The sequence below is a fragment of the Sminthopsis crassicaudata genome, chromosome 2 (genome assembly GCF_048593235.1).
Source record: "Sminthopsis crassicaudata isolate SCR6 chromosome 2, ASM4859323v1, whole genome shotgun sequence".
NCBI lineage: Eukaryota > Metazoa > Chordata > Mammalia > Dasyuromorphia > Dasyuridae > Sminthopsis > Sminthopsis crassicaudata.
In genome coordinates this window covers 599,680,786-599,705,593 of record NC_133618.1, presented here as the reverse complement: position 1 = coordinate 599,705,593, position 24,808 = coordinate 599,680,786, and the positions used below count along the sequence as shown (strand labels likewise).

Sequence of the window (24,808 nt, the reverse complement as noted above, 5' to 3'; positions counted from 1 at the left end):
GTAATTGAAAAAAAGTCACATAGCAGAAGAATAACTCTAGCTAGTAGGGAACTTTTTCCAAGTTGAGATTAAACCATAAATGATTACTCTTTGGAGCTGACCATTTAATCAGTTCTCAATCTACTAAAATACACTGTCATTTAAATCTCTCTCCATAATGTCTGTCTCTAAAGACACCTATCAACAGTTTTGTTAAGATTTGGCAATATTGCATCCATAGTATTTCCTGATCTGTTAGTCTAGTAATCCTTATGCTGATGATGAAGGTAAAGATATAGCTAGCATTGAAATTGCTTTAGGGTTTGCAAAGCACTTTATAAATAATTCATTTTATTTATTTTATTGTTTTTATTTACCTCATTTTATAAATGAGGATGCTTAGGCAAATAGTGGTTAAATGACTTGCCTTGGGTCACACAACCAGTAAATGTCTGGAGCTGGATTTGAACTTAGGTCTTCCCCTCTGAAACCTAACTTCTACCTAGTTTAATTTGATATGACTTATTCTTGATGAAGCCATTCTCTTTATAATCTTCACCATCCCTTTAATTATACTTTTAAAGAATTTTACCAAGCTTTTTAGCCAAGTTTATTGACATAATTTGTTGACTACATTTTCTTTATGCTTTAAAGATCCCACTTTTTTCCCTTTACAAATTGAAAAAAAACAACAACTCAACAAATCATGAGATTTGAGAAGACTGAGACTGGGAGAAATGAAATGACTTGACCAGGGTCACATAGTTAATTTGTGGCATAGGATAAAAATCACAAATCAAATCTCCTGACTCATTTTCCAGGGCTCTTTTCCACATCACCATGCTCCCTCTTCAGACAAAATTAGTCTTCTTTTCCATTTGTCTGACACTAAGTATTACTCATTATAGCAGGGTGATTTTTTAAAAAGGTCTCTTTTCTCAGTCTTCAGTTATTCAAAAGCAAGACTTTCACAGATTTTACTGTCCTGGATGTTACCCACATCTTACCTGCATGGAAAAACTATAGGAGCAGTTACCATGTTTGATTCCTTTAATTTCAAAGAAGAATCCATAAACGCCAATCATCTCTGAGTAAATCTTGTTTTCCTACATTATGTTGAAGAGTAAAAAGATGAATGACAAAAAAAGAAAAGCTTTCACTTTATTCAGGTAAATGATTCAATTGACACTTAATTTAAAAGTCAAAATCTATACTTCCAACCTTCAGATGATATGAACTACAATGAAACCCATACTGTAGCTATAATCCAAAGACTGTCATTCAGTGACAAATCATGTTTGTTTGGAACCAGTTTGATCTTTTTCTTAGTGACAAAGAGAACACAATCAATCAGGCTACCAGGTGGACAAGCCATTGTTCTCGGGCTTTTGGAAATAGAACATCTCAATGGATTTCTTAAAGTCCAACAGACTCTCTAAATATATCACTGTTGCTCCTCTATGATGTTGCACATCAGTTGTGATTGGTGAGTTGGCCACTGAAAGTACTGTAAATGCCAGCCAAGCATGTTCATAATCTAGCTACATGGAAGGTAACCAACAAACAGAAATGGGCCCAGAGCCTGGAATTGCAGATTTGGCTGAGAGATGGGGGAAGGCTCCATAGAAGGTACTTGAGGTAATGTGGAATGGGAATGCAGTTGACAATCAGAATGATAACAAGTGTTTTTTTTTAATTCCACTCAATTTAAATAGCATTTTAGTATTTGCACAGTACAAATAATATCATGTAGGGAAAGCAAGTATTATTTTCCCTATTTTAGAGATGAGCAAATTGAGGCAAAAAAAGTTAATTGACTAACACACAGTGGCATATCTTACAAATTTCCAAGTGCTAAAACTGGGCATCTAATGAATACTCTTCTTCTTTGTGTATTATCTTGGGCAAGTTAATTGATCTTTATGAAATTTAGTTTCCTTATATATAAAACATACTACTTCCCTTAATGGGATTGTCAAAATCAAATAAATATCATAGGAAGCAGTTAAAAACTACAAAACTCTATAGAATTGTAAGGAATTATTATGATCAACAATAAGATAATTATCCTGCCTCTGATATTCTGGGAGTATAAATAAGTACAGAGGGAAAAGTGATTTTATGTAATATATTTGCTTATTGTAGGCAATTACTAAGTCTGGTAACCAGCAAGACAGATATTTCTGTGATTGGCTCTTGGGATTCTGGCTACCATATTTATATTGAATTCTATTTATTCTTAGCTCTGAAGAAGCAAGTCTTTTGCAATCTTCAATATTGATTCATACTGTAACAGAACAAACGAAGCTTTGTCCTACAGTGTCCACATTTGGCAGGGGTGGTGTATGCTGCCTATAATTATTGCTGTGAACCTTACTTTATAGTCTTCTGCCACCCCAGTATCAAAGTTTTCAAAGTTTTCAAACTTTCAAGTGTCAAAGTTCATTTGGGTCAATAAAAGCAATTTAGAACATACGTCTTTCTTAAGTGAACAGGAGGCACAAAGAACAGAACACTAAACTTTGAGTCAATAAAACCAGAATCCAAATTCAAGCACTTACTAGCTGTGTGATCCTAGCCAAATCATTTAACCTTGTCTGCTTCAGTTTCCTCAGTTGTAAACGAGGACCATAATTGTTGAGAGAATGAGATATTTCCAAAGTACTTTGTAAAACTTAAAAATGACATAGAAATATTAGTTATCAATTTTATATTTACTGTGATTGGGCAGGCTCTCCACACTCATTCTACCTATCCCACTTCCAAGATTTGGGTTGGGGTTTTTTTGTTTGTATTTTTTTCCTTTAGCTGAAAAAAATTCTTGGTGAAACTAACTTTTTTTTTTTTTTTTTGTAAAGAAGATGCAGTTGTTAATTTGTTCTATAGGTTAATCTGGGGAAGTTGACAATCAGAAATACACCATTATTAAAGGATCTATCTGAACTGTGGTTGATAATTTTTAGAAGTGCAAACAGAGCAGGATAATATTCTAGATAATTAGATAATATTCAATCCAACTTCCTCATTCTAGAGAGGAGAAACATATGAGATATGTCAGAACTAGACTCCAGATTGCTCAACCTCACCCACTGGAATATTCATTTAACATTTGAACTTTTCCTGAGATTTTTTTGTTCATTCTCTCTCCTTGCTCAAGTCATGATGTATTATTCATATTTTGTTTTGCTTTGTTTTGTGAGGCAGTTGGAATTAAATGACTTACCCAGAGTCATACAACTAGTAAGCGTCTGAGGCTGAATTTGAACTCAGGTCCTCTTGATTCCAGGTCAGTGCTCTATCCATTCATATTGCTTAAAAGTTACAAAAACCTTCCACATAAAGTTTAAACTCTTTGTCGACAGGGACTATTTTTTTTATTGTCTATATATCCCTCAGTGTCTTGCATAGGGTACATATTCAATAAATGCTTGTTGAATTGAACTGAGTTTAGTAGAGAGGTCATCAGTTCATCACCTCCTTCCCATCATCCTGGATCAGAAAATGCACAGAGGTGGGAAAGAATTCGGGAGGGATGATTATCATAACTTATTCTACTATCCTTCAAGTCCCAGCCCCAAAGTTACTTCCATGATGCATTTCTTGATCCTGCCAGCTGGAACTAACTTCTCCTTCCTTGGATGGAATGGAATGGAAAATTATTTACTAAGCACTTACAATGTGCCAAGTACTGTGTGTGCTAAGTGCTGGGGATATAAATAGAAAACCAAAGCATTTTCTGCTCTCAAGGAGTTCACAGCCTAATTGAGAGAGAAAACACCTAAAGGGAGGCTCTTGTACCTTTGTTGAACATCTCCTACTCATTCCTTATATTGTGATTTATATTACAATTATTGGCACACACATATCTTATCTCCTCACTAGATTGTAACTTCTTGGAAGGGATGAATTATGTCCTGTTCAGGATTTTATTTCCCTCAGTTCCTTATTTATGCAGGTACTCTTTGTTTGGAGATGGGGAGAGGGATACACACCTTTTATTTCAGCAGTGAAGATTGATTTGCAATCTATTTTCATTTAGAACCTCAGACAATTGTCTGGAGGACCTGGAGTAATCCATGTTACACATTAGAACTGATATATCAGAATTTAATAATAAAAATAGCCAACATTTATATAGTACCTACTATGCACCAGGTACTATGCTAAATGCTTTGCAAATATCATCTCATTTGATCCTTGAAAGGTAGTTGCAATTACTAGTCCCATTTTACAGATGAGGAAAGTAAGGCAAATAGATGAGGTAACTTTATCCAGGATCATCCAGCTAGTAAATGTTTGGGGTCAGATTTGAACTCAGGCCTTCCTGATTCTCAGCATAGTGCTCTCTCCACTATTCTATCTTTGTTGTTGTTTGAGTCACGTTCTAAATGACTCCATGACCCCATTTGGGATTCTTGGGAAAGATATTGCACTGGTTGGCTATTTTCTTCTCCAGCTCATTTTTTACAGTTGAGGAAATTGGGGCAAACAGAGTTAAATGACTTGCCCAGGATCACATAACTAATAAATGTCTGAGGTATTATTTGAACTCAGGTATCTATGGAAAACCCAAGAAAGAAAACTAAAGAAAAAATTATTTTTTAGTCTTAGTTCAAAAGGGTTGCTTAACATTATTGCCTAATGGAGACAAATATTTTAATCATTTTATAAATATTAGAATACCTACTATGCAGAAGGCACTGGGCTAGATTTTATAGAGCACCAACAGAAATAGAAAACTTATCTTCCTGCTCTTTAAGAGCTCACAGCTGGGTTGGGAAGGTGTCACACAGAATTAACAAATATTTATAAAGACCCCAAGTGCTAATTACTTGGTAATATACAGGAAATGTGAGAAAAGGAGATAGTGGTGGAAAAGGGGTCCTTCTGGCTTCCTGGAAGAATTCCAAAATGTCAGAAACTATCAAAATCATCAAGTCTTAATCATTCATTTTTTTTCAGATGAAGTAAAGAAGCATGGGAAAAGAAAATAACTTGCTTAAATTTTTTTTTGCTCTTAACTCAAATCTGAATCAATACTTTTTTCTTAATAAAATTTTTTCCAGTTTCATGTAAACAGTTTCCAACATTCATTTTTGTAAGATTTTGAGTTCTAAATTTTTTTCTACTTCTCTTCCCTCACCCCTTCCCAAGACAGCAAGCAATTTGATATAACTATATAGGAACAATCATTTTAAACATATTTCCAAAAATCAGGGTTTTTTTTTAAGGCAATCAGGATTAAGTGACATGTCTAGGGTCACACAGCTAGTGTCAAGTATCTGAGATCACATTTGAACTCAGGTTCCTCCTGATTCCAGGGCCAGTATCTATCTACTGCATCACCTAGCTGCCCCATAGATCAATGCTTCCTACTACACCTTGGAAGTGGGTTTTAACCTGGCATTCAAAGATGGTAGAATGTAAGGAAGTAGAGGAGGGAATTCCAAATGAGAAGATAAGCAAGGTTGACTTATGCCATATACAAAAATACTTAATTGAATTTAAAAATTCTTAAAACCCTTCTGGATACCTAGCATTATTCTAGATCCTGGGGTATAAAGACAAAAAATTTCAATAAAAAGCTTCAATCAAGGAATAATCCTTATCCCTAAGGAGCCAACATTCACCTGGTGAGATAAAATATGTAAACAGGAGAATAAATACATTTGTAGAAGAAAAACAGATGGAATAGGGAAAATTGCAGGGAAAACTGGGTAAGGTTTCATAGAACAGAAGGTAATGGAGGGAGGAACCATTGCAACAGGGCTGTCTGTCCTTTGCCTCAGTTTTATCATCTGTAAAGTGGGGAGAACTATCCACACTTCACAAGTTTTATGTGAGAAGAATAATAGATAAACAAATCTATTGTTCCTCTATTATTATGAAATTTATTAATTATAAGTAAATTACTATGTAACTTATTAATAACTTAAAATTATTTTGATTTTTACTAATTCTTCCAACAGAGTGAATTGATGTTTTCAGTACACACTGAAAGTTTCATGTACACACAGACACTTGTATAAAATGTATATGCTTACAATTGGATTCTAAACAATTATTTAAAGGCTTGGGAGATCCAGTTGCTTATAGATCATTGTTCTGGGTATTTAAAGACAATGTATATTGAAGAAAACAGTTGAAAATTTATAGTAAAACTACAATGATGGAAAGAAACTTGAACATCATTTAATCTAACTTGTCATGCTATATAGGTAGTGAAACTGAGGCTAGGGAGTTGAATGATATTTTTAAGGACACAAGTCCTATTAATAGCCCACCCTTTATTTTGGGAATGCCAGTTATATACTTGTAGAATGATGTTTAGAGGTCAATAATGACAGGTTACCAGGGGCCAATCTGGATATTACTTACCTGATTAATTAGGAGACCAAATCTTATACCTTGAGTAGAAAGATCCTTCACCTGAAACATATCTCCACCACTCTCAAGCTGAAATGTGCACAAATTAGAGAGAGCAAATGACCTTAAGATTAGTACTTGCCATGTTTCCTTCCATCCTAAAGTCCACTAATTCTAACTCAACCCCTAGAGTGTTGCGTTATGAGATTTCATTCATAAAGGAATCAACAGCTAAGAAATAAGAAGGAGGAAGTGGGGGGAGAAGGTAGTTTTTAAGGCAGTGAAGCAGATGGAGGCAGTTCCTTCTCTGTCATCTTTGTCATGTGCACACACACAAACACATGTGCATACATGCATACACATACTGTACATTTATGGATACATGTGTGTGCATTTGTCCACACGTGGATATGTATGTATACCTACTGTGTATATGTGAATGTGTACATATGTGTATATCTGTACGTACATGTATAAATGTATATTGTAGATATATATGTAACTACTGTATATATTAATACAATGCACATGTATATCTCTACATATGCATGTCTATGTGTGTGTATTTACATGCATATGGGTAGATATATATGAATATGCATGTATATGCATATCTATGAATGTATACATGTGTAATCATGGATACATGTGGGTGTGCATGTATATCTAGTATGTGTGAGCATACATATATATTTCTGTATATATGCACATTGCATGCTTAGTGTGTGTGCACATGTTCATACAATGTGTGCATATATATTGCATAGATACATGGTTAAGCTAATGAATGACTATAAAGCAATGATTTTTTCATCTTTTTTAGTGTTGGGACCCCCTTGGACAAGTGACTCTAGTGAAGCCTATGGACTCCTTCTCAGAATGTTTTTTAATATATAAGATAAAATACATAGGATTACATAGAAAATAAATTCTATTCAATTCAATTAAAATATAATTATAAAAATGTTTTTTAAAAACACTAAATTTGTAATCTCCTTTGAAATCTTATAATAATCACAGAATCCAGGTCCCCAGATTAAGAGCTCCTGCTCTAGACTTTAAAATCTCCCTAACTGGGAGCTTAATCAGTAAACTACAGATCTTCAGAATCTATATACTAACAAGGCATCTTCATCTCTAAGAATACAAAGCTGAAAATATATCAAAAGCATATTTATTTCCTGGAACAAGGACACCATCTTTTAGGCATGTTGTTCAACAGAAAGACAACGTGGTCTAATTGAAAAATAAGTCTACCTGAAGAGTAGACTTTGAGGTAGAATATTCAGTTCTGCCATGCAGCAAAGGCACGATCTTGAGATAACTGCTTAATCTTTCTGGTCTACATATATATACACATAAACACACACACACACACGTGCACACACACACATATATATATATACATACATGCATGCATTCACATATATATGTATACACAGTATACATATATATCTAGTGTGCAATGTGAACAAGCATATCTTTATATGTGTATAGCATGTGCACATGCACACATGTGTAGATGTGTATGTTGTGTGTATATGTGCAATATAGAATGAGTATACATGTTCATAGTCACATGTATTTCACAGATACAGGGCACTATGCACATATATAGAGATGGTACATGTATACATCTATATGTACATATGCATTGTGGGCACATTGCATATTTTGTGTGTGTGTGCGTGTGTGTGTGTGTGTGTGTATGTACATATACATAATACCAAACCTGGACTTATTTCAAAATATATAAGAAATTCTGGATGTGGAAACTTCCTCCACAAAGCAGAGAAGCAGTTCTCTAAACTTCATCTAGGATTTACCTAAGACAATGAGAACTGAAAGTATTTGTCTGAAACCACATGACTGATACATGTCCAAGACTGACTCAAAGTGACATATTACTGACTCCAAAGCTGGCCTTAAAATCCCGCTACCAGTCTTGTCTTTCAAAGAACTATACAAACACGAACTGTTCCTGTTCACCTATGTGCAACCTAGCAAACTAGTCAGCTTGAAATGATGCTGAAAAGCTCTTATCCCAAAGGTAATAGCTCCTCTCCATCACTGTTTTGCCTGCTCTTTGCATAAATCATGCTCTAGATTTATCACAATCCTAAAGACACAGATCTCCAGTATGGTTGCAGATAGAAAGTACATCTCTATTGGGGAGGGCAGGGTCAGAAGCGAATTGAGAAGAGGGAAAGAGAAAGGCAATAAATCCATAAAATTTCTTCCTTTTCTAAGCAGGGCAACTCACTGCATGGTAATGGTTGGCTAAGATCCGGACTATCCATGTCTCAGGGAAGAAGTTAATGTGCTTTATATCCTTCAGGTCTTTGCCTTGGAAAAAAGATAAAGGAAAAATGTGGAAGGTTTTATTCATAACAAACTCTACAACAATTTCATATATAAAAATAAGATTATGAGTTGAAGGGTAAAAAAAAAAAGAAATGACTGTCCTTTTCAAAATGAGTTTAGTAAAGCTCAAAAAACTGTTTGTTAGACTAATATACTGATGTTTATTTTCAATTATTTTCATTCCAAAGTCATGCTGTTTTTTCTCTTTAGATTTGTCCATACAAATCTCACATATAATAAATGAATTAACTCTAATTTCAGTGGTAGTTCATGTTTTAAAGAGGAACTTTTCTGGTCTGTGTATAAACTTATCTTTTGAGATCAAGTGTCTTAAAAGCAACGTGTCACTGAGAATTAGGAGATATTTCTTTCAGGACCATAACAATAGTGAGCTATCATGGTGAGGGGATGATGATCCACTAAGGGATCCTTGGGTCTCAAACAAGATTTTTCTACTATGAGTCTTCTCTCAGTTGTGCCTTTCTTTATGCATCTCATAATTAGTTCTTGACCATTCCAAATTTTCATGTATCTTGTGTTAAAATTGCATCTTGTTCTGGTAACCCTGGCCACTACCACCCCTCCTTCTAGTCAGTATAGTAAATAAGTTTATAGTGTAGCCAGTGCAAAGGGGCACTAGCAGGAAATAAGATTACCAATGGCAAACTGCAAGTCACACACAGGCCATGCCAAAGACCAAAGGAGCATAATTTATAAATTGTGTTGCATATGAATCAAAATTCAAATCCTGATACATTGAATCAAGGATTCCACCTCTAAACATCACTGTAAGAGTTCTGATCCTGTGGTGAGAGGTAAGTTCTACTTCTCAATTTAGACCACAGCCAATCCAGAATAGAATATCAAAAGGTGATGATAACTTTGGGGTGACAGCTTTGAAGTTTTACTGATAACTGTGAGGTGATTTAGACATGTTAGACATGGCACCAATAGGAATTGATTTGTTTCCACAAAAAAGCCTTATAAAAATGAGACCCCAATGTCTTGTGCTCATTTAGATCCATGCTGCCTAATGCTCCCAGTTCAAATTCATGATTGTCTAAGTGATAGTCTGTGCCTCTCCATCTCCCTCATCCTTTACTCTATCTGCTTTCCTTTATCATTCCATCTTGTGTACCACTTATCACTGTTTGTTTCTGTCTTTCTGGGCTTTTTGACCCCACATCTTCTGTTTTTAATTGAAGTATAATTGACACCCCTTTCCTGCTGCTAATTAGGATCTTTCCTGATGAAGTACCTCAAGAACCATGTACACCTACCCCTACTTCATAATTTCATCACTTTAAGGCTGATTTCTGATTTGAGAAGTTATCAACATGATGAGTGAATATTCTTTATTACTTTTCTATTCCTTCCAATATTACATCTGCTAGGAGCAAATGTGTACTCTTGAGCACTTGTCAGTTTCTTTACATCTCAGTTTCCTTATTGGTAAAGTGGGACTAATAAACCTGCCAACCAACTTCAAAGGATTATTGTGAAGATCATATGAAATAAAATATGTAAAGGTTTTATAACAAACTGCTGAATAAAGTTGAGTGATAAATGGTATTTGGGGGGAGAAAGCTTTTTTTAAACAGTTTTTAATGTTAGCCTTCTCTGAACTTTTATTCAGGGTCATCAAATTTATAAGACTCATAGAATATTTATAGATCAAGTAACTATATAAAGTGACAATGTCCTCTCCCTGAAAACATCTGTGATTTCTGGCCATAATATGTGTTACATTAAGGGCAATTCTAGACTGATGAATTAGTTTTTTACATGCATCTGGAAAACAACCTTGACAAAATTAATCTGATCCATTAAAAGATCAGACTAGCTGTTGAGTACTAAAATTCTCTTTATATATTTTGATAGTGGAAATAAACTTTTAAAATAGTTTTCAAAATTCACGGGGCTTACATAAATCTTATTCCATGTCCTTCTCAGAGCTATACATACATATTAACCTATGTCACTTCTCCCATCACATACATCTTAAGGCCATTGGAGCCTTCTCCTCCTCTTCCTCTTCCTCCATGTCACTAGGCCAAGTATTTGACTTGTTAATAGACTAGTATTCCTTCCCCTCAAAAGAACCTATCACATTATCTTGTGTTGTGAAGCATAGAATAGTGGACTGAGAATTGAGAGGCCAGAATTAAGCAATCTCAATTTTATTAATAACTGAACATGTGATCTTGGTCACACTTCTCTGGCTGGTTGTGAAATCAGTCATTTTTCAGTTCTATTTAATTCTTCATGACCTTATTTGGAGTTTTCTTGGCAAAAGTATTGAATTATTTTGCCATTTCCTTCTCCAGCTCATTTTATAGATGAGGAAACTGATGCAAATAGACTTAAGTGACTTGTCCATGGTCTCACACAGCTAGTATGTGTCTGAACCAGATTTAAACTTAGGAAGATGAGTCTTCCTAACTCCAAGCTCTGCACTCTGTGCTACTTTCCTGAGTTGAATCAAATTCTATCTAAGGTCCTTTTAAACTTGAAATCCTAATATGCTTTTGAGTCTTTCTAGTCCCAACATTCTAGGATTCTGGGAATACTGTATAAGCAGAGAGAACACATGCTTCACTTCAAAGTTTTGGGTTTTTTTGCTTATTTTCTTTGGTCACAAGCTGATTTCATTCAGGCCCAGAGACTGCAGACATGCACTTGCTTGAGGTTTTAGACTATAGTAGCCTAAAGCATCCCTTCTCTCTTTCCCTTCCTCCTTCCTTCCTTTCTCCTCCTTTTCTTCCTTATTTTTGGAAATTGTTGTCTATTAACTTGCTGAGGGACATATAGCTAGAGAGTATTTAAGGTTGGGTTTGAACTCGGGTTTTTACCACACTTTGTGAATGGTCAAAGGAATAAAGGGATTCAGGGACTCCTCATAATGGAATCATTCTATGAAGTGTACACATACACACACAAAGTAACTTACTGTTAGTGATGCCATGTAAACGTAAGCATTGAAATACAGGCAGGAATTTCTGTCCCAGTTCCCGTTCCAAAAATGGACATTTCTTGGGGAAGCTTAGAAGAAAAATAAAGGATAAAAGGCTTTCAGAAATTTCCTTTTCAGAACCAGACAGGTTTAGGTCTAATTGTTGATACAAATGAAATAGCAAGGTTTTTCTTTGGTTCAGATTCTTCTTGTCATCCTTTAATCTACAGTTGTAAGCCATTCTTCTCCCTTCCTCAGTGGATTCAAAAGCTGACTCATAGCCTCCATCATCTTTAAGTCAACCTTTTGCCCTCCCAACCTTATTGACTTTCATATATACAAGAATGACCCTTTGACCACCTCAGTTCTCATGACTTTTGTCTACACTTGACCCCAGCCCTTGACAAGAGTGATGCTTATCTTTAAGAATGATTATCTTTAAGACCACTATTTTCTAAAACTAGAATTCATTGAGGGAAGACTTTGAGCTCTGCAATTGCCTTCTCTGATCACAATATTCCGTCCTTGTACCCTCCCTATTGCTTCACTCCTTCCAAACTTGTTCTGCAATCTCCTTGCAATCTTTTAACAACTTAAGAAATCTTTTAATCCCTCCCTCTTTTCTCCATATATCACCTTAACCTACTTTCACTTTTTTCTCATTGTAGCATCTTGACTCCGGTGTTAAAGTTTCACAAGGTACACTTGTCTACTGGAGTCCCCTATCACTTTGTTCTCTTTCCTGAGTCTTTTCTTGTTCTTTCTTCCTTTTTTCTCTCCTTTTCCTTCCTTTCTTCCTCCTTCATCCCTTACCTTCTCTCCCTTCTTTCCTCCTTCCCTCTTTCCTTCTTCTATCCCTCCTTTTCTTCCTTCATTTTGGATATTGTTGTCAATTAACTTGCTGAGGGACACATAGCTAGAGAGTATCTAAAATTGGATTTGAACTCAGATCTTCCTTATTCCAGAGCAGATTACTTATTCACTGCATCACCTACTTTTCCTCCTATATTACTTTTCAATGTCAGTGGATGACAACCCTTCTCTTTTCTAAGTATAATATGTATGTTGAGACCATCAACTTTTATTTTAATAGCTTGCTTTACTGTCACTCTACATATCAACTCTTTCCCCACCCCCTGCCAGCAAATATACTCTCTTCCTTTGCTTCAAACAGTCAATTTATTCCCTCCATTTTCTTCCCAATCACTTGTTTCTGAACAAGGTCCTTGCAACCAGACATTCCTACTCTTTTTACACCATTCTTTCAAAGGTAACGGAATATATCTTTTATTTAAGTTTTATTGATACATTTTGTTTTTGTTAATTTCACTTCTGAATATTTACTACTACTTTTTTCCTACCTCCATAGCAAAAAATAAAAAAAGAAAGAAAACAATGTTAGTTCAACAAAACTAACAAAGACATTAACTAAGAGAATGTATGGAATATACCATACTTTAGTCTTACACCCATGAAGAAAGTAAGTTTTTTCAACTCTTAATTCAGGTTTCTTTCTTTTTTTTTCTTAATAATTTTTTATTATATATTTTTTATAATATTATCCCTTGTATTCCTTTTTCCAAATTATCCCGCCTCCCTCTACTCCCTCCCCCCGATGACAGGCAATCCCATACATTTTACTTGTGTTACAATATAACCTAGATACAATACATGTGTGTAAATACTATTTTCTTGTTGCACAATAAGCATTAGATTCCAAAGGTACATGTAACCTGGGCAGACAGATATTAGTGCTAACAATTTACATTCATTTCCCAGTGTTTCTTCTCTGGGTGTAGCTACCTCTGTCCATCATTGATCAACTGGAAGTGAGTTGGATCTTCTTTATGTTGAAGATTTCCACTTCCATCAGAATACATCCTCATACAGTATTGTTGTTGAAGTGTATAGTGATCTTCTGGTTCTGCTCATTTCACTCAGCAACAGTTGATGTAAGTCTCTTCAAGCCTCTCTGTATTCCTCCTACTGGTCATTTCTTACAGAGCAATAATATTCCATAACCTTCATATACCATAATTTACCCAACCATTCTCCAACTGATGGACATCCATTCATCTTCCAGTTTGTAGCTACAACAAAAAGAGCTGCCACAAACATTTTGGCACATATATGTCTCTTTCCGCTCTTTAGTATTTCTTTGGGATATAAGCCCAGTAGTAGCACTGCTGGGTCAAAGGGTATGCACAGTTTGATAACTTTTTGGGCATAGTTCCAAATTGCTCTCCAGAATGGCTGGATTCTTTCACAACTCCACCAGCAATGTATTAGTGTCACAGTTTTCCCACATCCTCTCCAACATTCATCATTATTTGTTCCTGTCATCTTAGCCAATCTGACAGGTGTGTAGTGGTATCTCAGAGTTGTCTTAATTTGCATTTCTCTGATCAGTAGTGATTTGGAACCCTCTTTCATGTGAGTGGATATAGTTTTAATTTCTTCATCTGAGAATTGTCTGTTCATATCCTTTGACCATTTATCAATTGGAGAATGGTTCGGTTTCTTATAATTAGGGTCAGTTCTCTATATATTTTGGAAATGAGACCTTTGTCAGAACCTTTGCTTTTAAAAATATTTTCCCAATTTGTTACTTCCCTTCTAATCTTGTTTGCATTAGTATTATTTGTACAGAAACTTTTTAGTTTGATGTAATCGAAATCTTCTATTTTGTGATCAATAATGATCTCTAGTTCTCCTCTGGTCATAAATTCCTTCCTCCTCCACAGGTCTGAGAGATAGACTATCCTCTGTTCCTCTAATCTATTTATTATCTCCCTCTTTATGCCTAAATCATGGACCCATTTTGATCTTATCTTGGTATATGGTGTTAGGTATGGATCCATATCTAATTTCTGCCATATTAATTTCCAGTTTTCCCAACAGTTTTTTCCAAATAATGAATTTTTATCCCTAATGTTGGTATTTTTGGGTTTGTCAAAGATTAGATTGCTATAGATGTACCCTTTTTTGTCCTTTGTATCTAATCTGTTCCACTGATCTACCGGTCTATTTCTTAGCCAGTACCAAATGGTTTTGGTGACTGCTGCTATATAATATAGCTTTAGATCAGGTACACTTAGACCACCTTCCTCTGAGTTTTTTTCCATTAGATCCCTTGCAATTCTCGACCTTTTATTCTTCCATATGATTAATTCAGGTTTCTTGATCATTGTTCAGTGTGTGATTTCATTTTGTTGTTTCCATATACATTTTTGTAGTCATTGGATATATTATATTTTTCTGAATCTACTATAAGATTTTCCATACTTTTCTGAATTCTCTATGTTCATCATTTCTTACACACTGCATATTATATCGCATTTAAGTATTACAACAGATATAGTTATTCCTCATTAAGTATATATATATATATATATATATATATATATATATATATATATATATATAATTTCCAGTTCTCTGTTATTGCAAAAGTGCTGCTATGAATATTTAGATACATTTTCAGAATTGTGTTTTCATTTTTGATCTGCCTAGCAGCAGAATCTCTAAATTACAAAAATATAGACAATTTAGTCAGTGTTTTGGGGGAGGGTCATAATTCCAAATTGCTTTCTAGAATGATTGAACCATAGCCCCACCACAATGTACCAATGATCTCCTAAATACTAAATATGCTAACTTTCAATCCTCTTCTCCTCATAGCATTTCACATTATTGATCATCCCTTCAACTTTTGTGTTTGTGACATTTCTTTCTCAAGGGATAACCTATCATCCTCAGGATCAAATATAAAATCCTCTGCATTTAAAGCTCTTCATATCTTGAGTCCTTTATAATTTCCTGGTCTTATACTTTTTCCCCTTCCACGACTCCACTTTCTAACTACCAAGCTCACTTGCTACTCTTCGAACATAACATTCTATTGCCTATGTATTTATACTTTCTATCCTCCATATATGAAATACTGTATCTCTTCGATTTTACTTCTTGGTAAACCTTGCTTCCTTCAAGATTCAGCTCCAATCTCACCTTTAACAGAGACCCTTTCCCATACCCTTAATGCTAAAGTCTTCTCCTCTGAGATTATCATTTATTTTATATATATATATATATATCTTGCATATACTTAGTTTTTACATGTTTCTAGGAAATTTACTTTCTCAGAATTTAGCACAGTGCCTGAAGAAGAATAAGCTCCTAATAAATTGTTTTTGATTTATTGATTGCATATGACTTTCTTATGCTCTACTCCGCTTAAACAGCAATACCTTGGATAAATCAATTAGAATTGTGTGGAACAGAGTTATATGTCTCTTGGAATTAATGAAAGCCATTGAGAGATTTCATCAGATCTTAAGGAATTTGTATAAATCTTAGAATCATATAGATCTCGATATTTGCCAAGGGTTTCAAAGTAGAGAGGTAGGAGTTTTCTTTAAAAAATGATTATAAAGAGCTGAGCCAAGAACTGGCATCTTTGGGGTAACCAGTCAAAGGAGAAAGAGAAGGTAGGACTGAGCTTTGGCAGAAGAGGGAGATATTGAAAGCCCTTAGAATTAAAAGCACTGGGAAGCAGAAGGCTCAAACTGCTTCTTACTAAACCCACTTATTTAGAGACTGAGGCAAGTTCTGAGAAGATATATGCTCTTTCACCAATTCCTCACTTGGTGTCTATCTGTAGACATAATAATATAATCTGCTTTTTTTTTTCACCCAAACACTTTCAGTAATCTAAATTTTTTGTCTCAGCCACTAATAGAGAACTTGGATTAACTAGAAATATATGTTAATTTAGGTAAAGAGCCCAATCTCTGCCTACATTTTCCTATCCAGGGTTTTAAAGCAACTATGATTGAATTCATAATTTTTCATCTAAAATAAAATTCCAGATATCCATCAATTGAGGAATACCTGATCAAGTTGTGTTTTATGAATGTAATGGAATACTATTGTGTTATAAGAAATGACAATCAGCCAGATTTAAGAAAAACTTGGAAAGGTACACATAATGATGAAAAGTGAAGTGAGCAGAATCAGAAGAACACTGCACACAGTAAAGGCAACATTGTGTGATGGTTAACTATGAATGACAACTCTTCTCAGCAATACAATGATCAAAGGCGATGAAAAATCTAATTTATATGGAGAGAGAGACAGACAGAGGGAGAGAAGGAGGAAAGGAGGTTGAAAGGGAGGCGAGGGAAGTAAGAAAGAGAAAAAAGAGAGAGAAAACTGTTAAAAGTCTGAATGAAAATCAAACAATATTATTTTCACTTTTTTGCATGTTTTTTTCCTTTTGTTCTGCTTTTTTTATTTTATAATATGACTCATATAGAATGTTTTACATGATTGCACATATATAACCTACATCAATTTGCTTGTGAGCAGCTAGATGACACGATGGATAGAGCACTAGTTTTGGAGTAAGGAGGACCATAGTTCAAATATGGCCTCAGATATTTAATACTTAATAGCTGTGTGATCCTGGGCAAGTCATTTAACCCCAATTACCTTACAAACCCAAAACCCAACAAATTGCTTACCATCTTAGGGAGGGGGAAAGGGAGGATAAGAGAAAATTTGCTATTCAAAATTTTTAGAAAATGAATGTTAAAAGTTTTTACATTGGAAGAAATAAATTATTATTAAAAATAAGACAAACTCCTTAAAACTATAAAAAAGGACATTACATGGCTCTTAGTGCACATTATATTGCCTCTTAATTTAAAATGAATTTTTTATTATTATAACAGTGTATCACAGTGGAAAGAATATTGGCTTTAAATCGGATGATCTTTGCATTTCACTTTCCCCACGTATGCAATGGAAGGATTAGAGTAGATAGTTACTGAAGTCTCTTACTGCTTTTAGAGCTATGATCTTTCAATGTCTAAATTTCTTTGCACAGTATCTTGACCAGCATTGTAAGAGTCTGAAAATCACAGTGGTTTCCCATTGCTAGGGTCAAGTTCAAGTTACTTAGCCTTCTAAGCGAGACCTCTAATAATCTGGTTCCAACACACTCCAACCTTAGCTTGTGCTCCTTCCAAACATAAACATTGCAGGCAGCATGGAGACAAGGAAGGATTTAAGGCAGAAGATTGGGCTTTGAGTCCCTGTTCTCTTATTTACTATGGTTTTGGTTAAGGCCCTTAAATTGAAATGTTAGTGCTTACAGAAAAAAATGGAGGTAATGTATTGCAAGGGAAAACTTTTTTTTTTAAATGAAAAGTGATTATTACTATAAGCTTCTGTTCATAATATTCCCTTTTTTAAAAATCGTACTATTGTTTCATGGTCAAGCTCAACACTTCCTTTGTAGTCTTCTATTATTCCTCCAACAGTTACTGATTTTATCCTTCTTTAAATTTTATATTATTTATGACCTGTACAGTTTATTCTGATACTTGATTAAAGAATTCAATTGAATAAGCACTTTTTAAATACTTATTATATTCTAGGCACTGTGCTAGGAACTAAGGCTATAAAGAGGAACATGATTATATTCCTTATATATAAACTTTATGTTCTACTGAAAGAAACTCACCTGCACACAGACAAGATATATGAAGGAAATACAAAGTAAGTTGGAGGGTGGGAAGTTCTAACAATAAGGAAACCTAGGATAGCCATGAACTGCTTTGAATTGTTCCTCAGCTGCTTCATCTTGGGCACATCTGGCTGCCAGAACAGATTGGTTTGTTCTTAGAGAACAGAGATCAAATGACTGCACGTTAAATTGTGTCTCTCTATGAGACATCTAGAGCAATGCTGTGCATACAATGTCATCCTTTTGGATGAATGAAATAGACCTTTTAATGTATTAAAGAATTTGCTTAAAAAGACGATTAAAAGAGCCCAGTTTTGTTAAATACTAATCCATCCGATCCACACATAGATGGTTTTCAGAAATGGGTTGATTGAATCATAAAGCTATTCATACAGACACATATCCAGGAATAAGTTATTTCTAAAATGGCTCCTCCTAAAAAAAATGGGGGGAAATTGTGCCAGATTTTCCAAGTCCCGTTGGAAACACAAAGTCACTCCCTGAAGGCACATCCCAAACAAGACGGGCCAAGGACACTTTTAGATTGTTTTTCCATGAATCAAGAGTGGTGCCCAAATCACAAAATGTCCCAGCTGAGTCAAAAGCATGATGGGGTTCCGTGTCCCACCCTTGCCTAGAACTCTGATCAAATTCCCTAGTAACCATTTTATTGCCATGATCTCTGGAGACTCAGAGGGAAATGTGTTAATTTGTCCAGACATCAAAAGTTGACTTCTTTACCTAGGTCAAGAGGGCTTGAAGCATATTTATGAGGAGGAGGGAGAAAAGACAGCAAATAGATTTGGTGATGTTCACTATGGGGGAGGAAAGCAGTTGGTACTATACTCAACCCTTTAATCTCTTAAATCACTGAGAAATAGAAAAATGTTAACTAGGTAGATGTCTTCTTTTATATAAACTTTTACTTTATCTAGTTAAATTTTCTAAAAATTATGACAAGAAGAGAGAAGATGCTTGATTTGAATCTTATCTCCTTCATTTTCCCTCCCTGGATAATGTGAAATCACCCAATTGCAGGAAATAAAAGAGAAGGTAGAAATGGATCATCTACAGTCTTTGAGATCATCTCTTAAAAGGCCAAGAGTTACCTTTATTTAGGATAAAAAGAACTCAAGATTTTAAAAAGTAATTTTCTTGGAAAAAATGGTACAGAAATGAGGAAGATTTGAGTTAAACACAGTTACAATGTGTCATAGGGAAGGATAAAGGTGAGAAGAATGACAATTTGTTTGGATTGGTAAATTAACTAGCCCCTAGTTCCCCTCTTTTAGTAACTTGAAGAAGTGGGCAACAATGGGAAAGCTACTGGAGTGTCTGAGAAAGAAATCTGTCATAGAAGCAACAATTTGTTTTCTTTGAGATGATATTTAAAATGTCAAAGTATTTCCTTTCCAGGACTTCTCTATACAGACACTCATAAATCTGGGATGTTTTGACTATAATTCTTACTATAGGCTAGGGGGTAAATGTATTGATTTCCTACTATCTCTACCAATCCTTTAATATACATGTTCCATTTATGAGGCAAGTGTCTGCTGTGTTATTGACTTCAAAAGTTTATATAAGCAAAGGGATACCTGAATGCTAGAATGTCTTTTAATTACAGTTGTACATCCAAGGGAAGCTACCTTGGGCATTAGCATCTCAACCATCAACTTTGACTCTTCTTTCCTGTTGGCATTCTTACACTGAGGCAGTTGGAAATAAGATTCAGAGAATATTTTACAACTGAAAGAAATGCTAACAGTTATTTAGCCCAACCTTTTCTTTTAACAGATGAAGAAATAGAAAGATGAGCTGACTTTCCCAAAGAAGAGGAGCTAGGTAGCAGAAGAGTAGAAATGAAAATGTAGATCTCCTGATTCAGTTTCAAGGATCTTAATATATATTTATATTAATATAAATATATTTATACCCCACGGTATAAAATTAATGCAATGCAGTAACCATGTTGCCTGCTCTCATGATTTCCATAGTAGAAATTCAACTGCTTCGATTGTAGTTCATAGAATTCACCAGACTGACAAAGAAGTTCAAGCCAGAAAAAAAATGGTTAAGAATTCCTTTAATGCTTGACTGATCCTCAAATAGATCTCAGTTCCTTCATATTCAAAAGAATTTTGTGTATTAAGCTTCTGAGGACTTCTTTCTGTCATGTGCTACATTTATATCTTCAGAATCTAGCACAATACCTGGAATTTAATAAACACTTGTTGAATATTGATTTTCCCCTTCATCTCAATGTCTACAAATAAAATATCTCTCTGTGTTACCCAATTATCAAATATTCATATTGCTTTGTAAATTTAGAGCTGCTCCCAGTATTAGTCTCACTTCCTCCATCCCACCTTCTCTTGGAGCCATTTATAATTTGTTAAAACTCTCGTCCAAAGTCACTTGCTCAAAAACTTCACTTTTTCAATGGGCATTCTGCCTCCTAAATGCTTTTTTTTTTGGAAATACATGCATTTTGGCAACAGTTCACCAAAGGACAACTTGCTCCTTTTACAATGGACAGTTCAATCCTTCAAAGATTTTCACAACAGTCTTGTAAGGAAGATAGTTGCAAAAATTAATATTCTCATTACCTAAATTCCCCAAAGAAATATAAAATCACTTGCCCAGAGTCACATGGTTAATAAGTAGTAAAGACAGTGATAAAGACTTAAAACTTGGGTTTTATATTTATTCTAGTACTCCTTTTACAGTATCAGACACCCAACATGTATTAAATGCTGGCCATCTAGTTGTCAACAGAGAGATGGAGAAGAGGGCCAGCCTCTGCAATGAAGACTTGGATTCAAGTATCACTTCTGACAGGTAGTGACTGGGTAACCCCGAGCAAGTGACTTAATATCTCAGTGTTCCAAGAAGCAATCTAACACATATGAAGAAATTGTTACTCTGTGTTAGTGAGAAGAGTTTCCTCTTTAGGAGTTCTTGACGCTAAGGAAATTTTTTATCTGTTCCAAAAATGTATAGATCACTTTTTAAATGGTCCAGAGATGCCTATGGTTTAAATTTTTTTTATTTTGAGAGATTGTATTTTAAAAAGTGTAGTAATCTCTTGGGGACAACTTTACCATGTTGAATGGTTTTAGTTAGGATTCTAGAAATAACCTTGAGAGGACTGGAAATTTAATATTATTGCTCACTAGCACTCATGTGATTGCTTCTCATTGGTTTTCAACTAGACTTAGCTTTTTAAAAAAGATATTTGATAAAACTATGTCCAGAGGACATGCCCTTTGATCCAGCAGTGTCTCTACTGGGCCTGTATCCCAAAGAGATCATGAAAAAGGGAAAAGGACAAAATGTTTGTGGCAGCCCTTTTTGTAATGGCAAGGAACTGGAAACTGAATGGATGCTCATAAGTTGGAGATTCACAGTATGTTATAGTATATGAATTTTATGAAACATTATTATTTTATAAGAAACAATCAGTAGGATCAGTATCAGAGAGACCTGGAGAGACTTATATGAACTGATACTAAATGAAGTGAGTAGAATCAAGATAACATTGTACATGCAAAAACAAGTTTAAATGGTGATCAACTCTGATGGATATAGCTCTTTTCAATATAGAGGTGGTTCAGGTCAGTTCCAATGGTCTTATGAAGGAGAGAGCCATCTGTAACTAGAGAGAGGATTGTAGGGACTGAGTGTGGGTCACAACATAGTATTTTCACTTTTTGTTGTTATTGTTTGCTTGTATTTTGTTTTCTTTCTCATTTTTCCTTTTTGATCAGATTTTTCTTATGCAGCATGATAACTGTAAAAATATGTAGAGAAGAATTGCACATGTTTAACATATATTAGATTATTTATCATCTAGGAGAGGAGGTGGGGGAAAGGGAGGGAGAAATAAGTTTTTGGAATATAATGTTTTGCAAGGGTAAATATTGAAAATTATGCATGTGTTTTGAAAATAAAAAGGTTTATTAAAAAAGAAAAAAAAGGATATTTACTAATGCAGATATACCAAGAACAATTGTTACAGAAATTAACCTCAAATTGGAAGTGCACTCTCCTTTTGTATATATTAGGCCTTTGGGGGGAGAGAGTTCAAATTTATAATAAATAATATAATAAATAATTCCTTACATGTATAAGGAATCCACAAGAAAAAGGAGTAACATATTTCTGGATTGCTAGAAGTTCTATTCACCCTTTTTTGTAGCCTTCATGAAATTCTCCTGAGGTATATTCTTTGCTGAGTGCTAAGCTGAATTTCCTTGTTGTATGTGGTAGTCTTAGGTACTGAGACAGATACTGCCATCAACCACTGATACTTTAGAGATGGAGCTACTGAGCCTTGTAGATACTGATGTACTTCCAGGTCTTCTGGATTTTGAAATTCACAGGGTCATAACTTGGTTCAGTCTATTTCTGAAGGATTAATTATTTTTTTTCCTCAGGAGAACTTGTATTTGTCATTGGCATCTCTCTCTCTCTCTCTTTCTCTCTCTCTCTCTCTCTCTCTCTCTCTCTCTCTCTCTCTCTCTCTCTTTTCTTGCTCTATCCCCAGATAGATGCATTGATTTTTATTAGTTCATTTTTTAAAAATAACATGGTCTATATGTGCCAATGAGGAGGGAAAAAACAAAGAAGGGGAAACACTGTCTTCTCTCTCCCCAAGTTCAATTCTCCCTCATTGGCCTGGGATCCTTGAATATAAATTTTAAAGTTTTCTCCTACTCAGCTGAAATAAGTTCCATTTTAATATGAAGGAATGACTTAGTTTTCTCCAGTCAATCAAAAGATTCTTCCTACATGAAGCCACATGTCCTTATTCAATTACTCAAAGTCCCTATGATCTTTTGAAACTGATTAAGGTCTGTCTTATATTTAACTTTTGATTGATTGCTTTAATCAAGATATCTGGTATCTTTTGCTCTGATAATCAAAGAAAGAGACAAAAAGAAAGCAACTGAGAAATGTTGGGAAGTATTAAATTATTCAGAAAATTTGAAAATTAAGTAATAAGGGAGTTAGGTAGAACAGAAAAGGTATAGAACAGAAAGGTGGAGATCCTAGGTGGGGTAGATGTGAAGAATGATACAGCAGAAGAAAAAAGAAAGAAAGCAAAAAGGGAAAAGAAAAAAAGATAAAGAATGGACTTCTAATCCAAAAATGTACCAACCATTCACACGTAGGACATGGAACAACTTTGAATGAGATGACTTAATGGCCCAATGTCTATGATTCATTATTATTTCTGGTAAGAAGGTCATTAAAGTTACCACAGTTATGTATGACTTTGGACCCATGTTGGCAATTACCATTAATCAAAAGAGCAACAAGACCCTTTTCAGTGTGCCCTTGGGAATCTAGTATGATATAATATTCTAATATGTAAAGTAGAAGCAGGGGAAGAGGTCATGTACAAGAGGGGCATAGGCCATATGAAAGCCATGGTCTCAATATTTTTAAGTATTACGTTCAATAGTGCTGAAGGAGCATCTAACATCATAACTAGCACCCCATCAGATTAACCATATCCCAGCACAATGAACACTAGAATATAGAATTCTCTTGTGAAAAATTGATTATCTTTCTCAGTTATAAGACTTAGCATATGGAGAAAGAAAACAGAACTCCACTTTCAGACAAGATTCTACTTAACCTGGCTTGCAGCCTATTCTCATTAGTAGCAAGTACCCCCACTGGCCTGATCAACTGCCTTGTTTCTTGTGGTTATACATAGAAAGACAAAGATTTTTTCCCAGGGACCCTGTTCTTCTAAGAATGTACAAATAAGACCAAGACCCAAAACCAGATCTGCAAGGAAAGATTCCAAGAGAAACACATTAACTCATAAAACCAAATAACAAGAGGAAGAATTGAGACTGTTGACTTTCCTAAGTTGATTTTAGTCATTCATAAACTAAGCATTCATTTAACATTCTGTGTATAGCCCATTTGCAGAATAAAATAATGTTTTATTAGATAAAATATATAAATACCAAATATAAGTATTGTTTCAAGTGAAACTGTATATCTATGTGCATACACATATATAATATTGAAGAGCTTAAGGGCTAAATAAATATCTGAAAGATATATGATGAAAAAGGGAATTAGAAGGGTCAGTCATGTAGCAATAATCATTAGTCAATCAATTAATAAGCATTATCTACTATAGAAAAAAATAGTAGAAGGTTTAGGATAAAGTCTCAAAGTATATCTTTGCTTAGAGGATAGGGATTGGATAATCCAAAAAGATTAAAAAGGATTGGTTAGTCATATAAAAAGCTAACTTCAAAAGAGTAGTATCTTAAAACCCCAGAAAAGAGAAAATATTCAGAAGGAGGGGATGTTCCACAACATCAATACTTCAGTGTAGTCTTCAGTAATTTAGGACTAAGAAGATCAATCACAGGAGACTTGAAGAGAGGGATTTCAGCCATGTGATATGTATAGAAGCCAGATTGCTAAGATTCAAGAAGTGAGTAGGAGATAAGAAAGTGAAGGCAATGAGTATAGACAGATTTCTTTTTGGAGAAATTTGACTATAAACAGATGACATAAAGAATGGTGAACCTTAGAGTCAAATAAAGTGAGGTTGTTTTTTTTTAATGAGTTGGGAGATTTGA

The 24,808-nt window shown here is 34.7% G+C and overlaps 1 protein-coding gene across 1 annotated transcript in view; it reads right to left on the bottom strand.

The window, feature by feature from the left end:
* Window positions 1–24,808, bottom strand: part of BTBD16 (BTB domain containing 16) — a 99,135-nt gene that overhangs the window by 5,342 nt on the left and 68,985 nt on the right. Inside the window, exons 11-14 of the mRNA XM_074295779.1 lie at window positions 11,660–11,751; window positions 8,609–8,691; window positions 6,358–6,435; window positions 987–1,085 (exon numbers count right to left, since the gene is read on the bottom strand). Coding sequence (XP_074151880.1) covers window positions 987–1,085; window positions 6,358–6,435; window positions 8,609–8,691; window positions 11,660–11,751 — 352 coding nt within the window. The remainder of the gene's footprint in view (window positions 1–986; window positions 1,086–6,357; window positions 6,436–8,608; window positions 8,692–11,659; window positions 11,752–24,808) is intronic.